This window comes from Zeus faber, assembly GCF_960531495.2.
Source record: "Zeus faber genome assembly, chromosome: 5".
Classification (NCBI taxonomy): Eukaryota; Metazoa; Chordata; class Actinopteri; order Zeiformes; family Zeidae; genus Zeus; species Zeus faber.
In genome coordinates this window covers 36,147,095-36,152,711 of record NC_137192.1, presented here as the reverse complement: position 1 = coordinate 36,152,711, position 5,617 = coordinate 36,147,095, and the positions used below count along the sequence as shown (strand labels likewise).

Below are 5,617 nucleotides of genomic sequence, written 5' to 3'. Positions count from 1 at the left end.
GTGCTCGTTTCATCAATGTAAATCTAGTGCCAGGAGGTTGATTTCATATGGATGGAGTTTCCACTGTGTTTCCTGTTTCCTGTGCAGGTGTCTCTGTTCCAGGACCTGGTCGTGGCCTCCAGGACCCTCTGTGTGGCCAACACCCACCTCTACTGGCACCCCAAAGGTACCGCCCTGCTGTAGCATGTCACTACTCTCCTTTCAACCTCCCAGTGGAGTTGTGAACCTGTTTGGAACGTCTGAGCCGTGTGCATCGTGGTGACTGAGGTGATGTTGTTCATTCCTGCATCAGAGCACAAGGTGGGCGTGGTCCTCATGATGTTTAAATGTCAAAGTATCCACACAGAATGGGGTTGTGGCGCTCGGTATCGAACCTTGTGTTTAAACGTAATCCAACTGTACCGATGGCGCCGCTGCATCAGTGACTCTGAAGCAGCTTTACACTGAATCTGACGAACGACAAGAACTGTTAGTTTCTTTGGAGGGCGGGGTTCTGCACGTCGTCGACTCTGCCCCTCTGCGCCGCCCATGCGTTTGGTCGTTTGGGATCCGACAGTTTGAACGGAGAATATTGTCGCCAAGTTTAAACTGATGTAAGCTGCAAGTGACACATAGAGGATCTCTATTCAACAGGAAGTCGCTCTCCTCCTCCAATCAGAATGCAGCAGCTTCGTAGACACCACATGATGACTCTTAGAGCTGGTCTGGGTCTGACTCCATCTGTGTGTTGACTCCATATGAGCCAGTGTGCAGCCTCAGATCCCCAGGCGGGCGGGGCCCTCCTGACTGTTCCAAAGTCTTAACTAAAGTCAAACAAAAGTCACCTGGCCAACTGGGTGCGCCGTAGTATGGACGCACCAGCAATGGCTCCGCATTCAACTCTTAGTTTTGTGTTTATTATTATTTGTATTGTTCTTATTTTTGCACGCAGTGCACTGTCGCTCTTACAATATGAAGGACAAGCACTCCTGGACGTCCGTTCCACACTTAATACAGACTTTTTCGCAACTTACCGGAGTACGTGCTGCGATCCCTCTGTCCCGCCGCCGCTGTGTTTACCAATACGCCGGCGGAGGAGGAAGAGAAGAGGCAAACGTGCCGGAATTCTATGCAGATCTCGGACGAGATCTGCGTAGAGATCTGCATAGAAACCGTGCGCCCTGGCGCACGGTTTGAGGCGAGCAACACCATCCCGGCTGCGAGGCTAGCGGAGGACCAGGATGACCGCACCCTGTTCCTGTCTGCGACTGATGTGAGGAGAGCTCTTAAAAGAGTAAAACCTCGCAAGTCTCCAGGGCCATGGCGTTCTGGGCCATGTCCTCATAGCGTGCACCGACCAGCTGGCGAACCATTGTCCCGGTACCGAAGAAACAACCCATCACCTGCCTGAATGACTGGCCCCGTAGCACTGACCTCTACCATCATCAAGTGCTTCGAGCGACTCTTCAGTACCCGCATCTGCTCCTCCCTTCCTGACACCCTGGACCCCCTTCAATTTGCATATCGCCCAATCAGATCTACGGACGACGCCATCGCCCAGGCAGTGCACACCACCCTCTCCCACCTGGACAAGAGCAACACATACGTGAGGATGCTGGAGATTACAGCTCAGTATTCAACACAATTGTGCCCGCTAAGCTTGTTCCCAAGCTCAGGATCCTGGCTCTTAACACCTCCCTCTGTAACTGGATCCTGGACTTCCTGACGGGCAGACCCCGGGTGGCGAGAATGGGAAATCTCTCTTCCTCTGCACTGACCCTGAGCACTGGAGCCCTGCAGGGCTGCGTACTCAGTCCCCTCCTGTACGCCCTGTTAACACATGACTGTGTGGCCACACACAGCACCAACACCATCCTGAAGTTTGCAGACGACACCACCATCCTGGGTCTCATCTCCAACAACCATGAGTCCTCCTACAGAGAGGAGGTCAGCGTCTTGGCAAACATGGTGCCAGCATGACAACCTCTCTCTCAATGTCTGCAGGACTAAAGAGATGATGGTGGACTACAGGAAACGACAGCAGACGTGGGCACGCCCCCATTCCACATCGACAGAGCTGGAGTGGAGGAGTCTGCTGCCTAAAGTTCCTCGGTGTGTCCATCAGTGATGACCTCTCCTGGTCCAGGCAATCGGACGCGGCAATAAAAACTGCCCAAAAGCGCCTGTTCTTCCTGAGGAGACTCAAGAAGTTTGGCATGTCTGTCAGGACTCTTACCAGCTTCTACCGATGCACCATTGAGGGCATTCTTACCGGCCGCATCACCGCCTGGTACGGCAGCTGCTCCGCCGCCGATCGCCAGGCGCTCCAGAGGGCGGTGAAGACGTCGGAGCACATCATCTGCCGCCGCCTCCCCTCCGTGCAAGGCATCTACCGCACAAGACGCCTCAGGAAAGCACGGAAAGTCATAAAGGACGACAGCCACCCAGGCTACGGACTGTTCAGGCTGCTGCCGTCTGCTAAACGTTCGAGGAGCAGCCGGGCACGGACGACCAGCCTCACCAACACTTTTTACCCTCGGGCCATCAGGCTTCTCAAGCTGCAACATCTGTCGTCACCTCTGTCAATTAAATGTACATGACCACAACTACATGTACACGTCCAGTGGCACTGCTTCACGTTATATTTATATATTTATATTTATATCCATGTCTTGTGCAGTAGACTGATGTATTTCTGTTGGAACTGCAACAATGTACTTTTTATTTTCCGTTTTAGGATTATTTTCTTATTTTAATTTGATGTACATACACTGGGACCTCTTGCCCGTATTTGTAACATCGACTCTTACTTTTGAAATATTTTACTCTTATTTTATAAAAAAAAAAAAAAAGAAATCCTCCTTACCTCCTTGTTATTTTATCTTTTTACGCCCATTACGTAGTTATCTGTCATGCCCCAAGAATTTCATGTACTGAATGACCTTGTGTTGTACACTTAAATATATAAACAAATAAATAAAACACTTTGAACTTAATTCTTGTTTATTAATGTTCCTTTGCCTTTTAAATTTACACTTAAATATATAAACAAATAAATAAAACACTTTGAACTTAATTCTTGTTTATTAATGTTCCTTTGCCTTTTAAATTCATGATCCGAACACTCTGCTTTTATTTCATCTTTCAAAGTACTATATAAATAAAGCTATTATTTTTTTATTATTATAATGACTATTATTATTAATCTATTACTATTATTATTGATAACATTATTATTACTCTTATTATAATTAATATTATTAATATGATTATTAACATTATTATTATTATTAATAATAACATTAACATTATTATTAACATTCCTATTGTTATAACATTATTATTATTATTATTATTATTATTATTAATAATAAAAATAACATTATTACTATTAGTATTATTATTATTAATAATAATAATAATAATAATAATAACATTTTTATTATTATTATTATATACATAGGTATTGTAATTAACGTTGGATGGTTCCATATTTCCCATCAATAAATCTGTAATTAAATGAATGGGTTTTGTGTCTAAAAAGCAGGAAGATGTTTATAAAACATAAGATTTAAATAAAGTTTCTGCTCTTCAAGCTCCATGTGAGGGAGGTTTTTTATGGAAAAGGACATTGTGTAAAAACAGGAAGTTGTCAGAAGCGACAGGATGTGGTGGCGGGTTGATCCAGTGGCCAGTCGGGTCGCCATCCCACCGGGGGCAGCGTTTTCAGGTTGGGTGTAAAGCGGAGCACTGTCTCCTCAGGGGGAAACGTGCGTCTGGTCCAGATCAGCGTCGCCCTCGCCCACCTGGATCATGTGATCAGAAGCCAGGCTCCGGGAGCCGCCCTCATCTTCTGTGGAGACTTTAACTCCTCCCCCAACTCAGGTAACCCCGCCCCCTGCCCCCTTCACTAGTGTTAGCTGACTCCACCCCCAACTCAGGTAACCCTGCCCCCCACCCCCTTGACGAGTGTTGGCTAACTCCACACCCTACTCAGGTAACCCCCGCCCCCTACCCCTGCATTATTGTAGCTAACTCCACCCCCAACTCAGGTAACCCCGCCCTGTACCCCCTGCACTATTGTAGCTAACTCCACCCTAACTCAGGTAACCCCGCCCCTTGCACTCTTGTAGCTAACTCCACCCCCAACTCTGGTAACCCCGCCCCCTACTCCCTGCACCATTGTAGCTAACTCCACCCCCAACTCTGGTAACCCCGCCCCCTACCCCTGCACTTTTGTAGCTAACTCCACCCCCAACTCAGGTAACCCCACCCCCTACGTGCTAGCATGTTAACAGGTGGTGTCCCTGTCCCAGGTGTGTACCAGCTCCTCAGTACATCCCGGGTCCCAGCCTCCCACCCGGACTGGATCTCCGGGGGTCCAGAAGAGTCCTGCCCCCTGGACCTGCACTCCCCCCTGCCCTCCATGCTCAGCGCCTGTGGGGAACCGGCCTATACCAACTATGTAGGGGGGTTCCACGGGGTGCTGGACTACATCTTCCTGGAGCCCAGCCGCATGGAGGTAACAGCACATTGTTATGTTAGGTCATATTATGTTATCGTATATATTGTTATGTTATATTGTATTATGTTATGTTATAATATACATTATGTTCAAGTTCAAGAGATTATTTGTCACATATACATACAGTCATACATATATGCAGTGAAATGTTGTATTATATTTTATGTTATATTGTATTATGTTATGTTGTATTATATTATGTTATATTGTATTATATTATTTAATATTATGTTATATTGCATTGTCTTGTGTTATATTATGTTGTTATATTATGTTGTATTGTATTATGTTATGTTATACTGTGTTATGTTATATTATATTGTCTTGTGTTATGTTATGTTGTATGATATTATATTGTTATTTTATGTTGTATAATATTATATTATGTTAGAATGTATGATATTATATATAATATTACTTATATATAATAAATGTTATAGTATATTCTATTACGTTATACAGTATTGCATTATATTATGTTATATTACATTATATAGTATTTCATTACATTATATGTTATATTACATTATATAGTATTACATTATGTTATGTTATATTACATTGTACAGTATTACATTACATGATATTATGTTATTTTACATTATATATTGCCGTGTGTGTGTGTGCAGGTGGACCAGGTCATTCCCCTTCCCAGCCACCAGGAGGTGACGTGCCACCAGGCGCTGCCCAGCGTTGCCCACCCCTCCGACCACATTGCGCTGGTGTGTGACCTCAGCTGGAGACAGTGACCTCTGACCCCTTCCACCCACACACACAGTGGAGCTTTAAATAAGCAAATATTTCACCTGGCGTGAGCGTGTGTTCAGCTTGAAACGATGGAAGGTGATTATGATGTTTAATGGAAAAATAAATTGTCAAATGATTTGTGTTTGAACCCGTTTGGCCTCATTGTGTAGAAATGTTCTTACTTTGTGCAGAAAAGCTGAATTACTTTTAAAATAATAAAATATATTTGTATAATGCCTTTCATACAACATTTGCAGCTTAAAGTACTTTACAGACGTTTAGGATTTAATTATTGACAGTGAATGATACATCTGAGGAGAAATACAAAGCATTTTATGAACAGCAGCAGTGGAAGAACTGTGTGTA

General features: G+C 44.5%; 1 protein-coding gene across 1 annotated transcript in view; it reads left to right on the top strand.

The window, feature by feature from the left end:
• The window catches only part of pde12 (phosphodiesterase 12), an 8,704-nt gene extending 3,368 nt beyond the window's left edge, over positions 1 to 5,336 (top strand). The window contains exons 6-9 of the mRNA XM_080001204.1: positions 88 to 166; positions 3,742 to 3,864; positions 4,296 to 4,501; positions 5,134 to 5,336. Coding sequence (XP_079857330.1) covers positions 88 to 166; positions 3,742 to 3,864; positions 4,296 to 4,501; positions 5,134 to 5,253 — 528 coding nt within the window. The 3' untranslated portion in view covers positions 5,254 to 5,336. The remainder of the gene's footprint in view (positions 1 to 87; positions 167 to 3,741; positions 3,865 to 4,295; positions 4,502 to 5,133) is intronic.
• Positions 5,337 to 5,617: the final 281 nt, after the last annotated feature.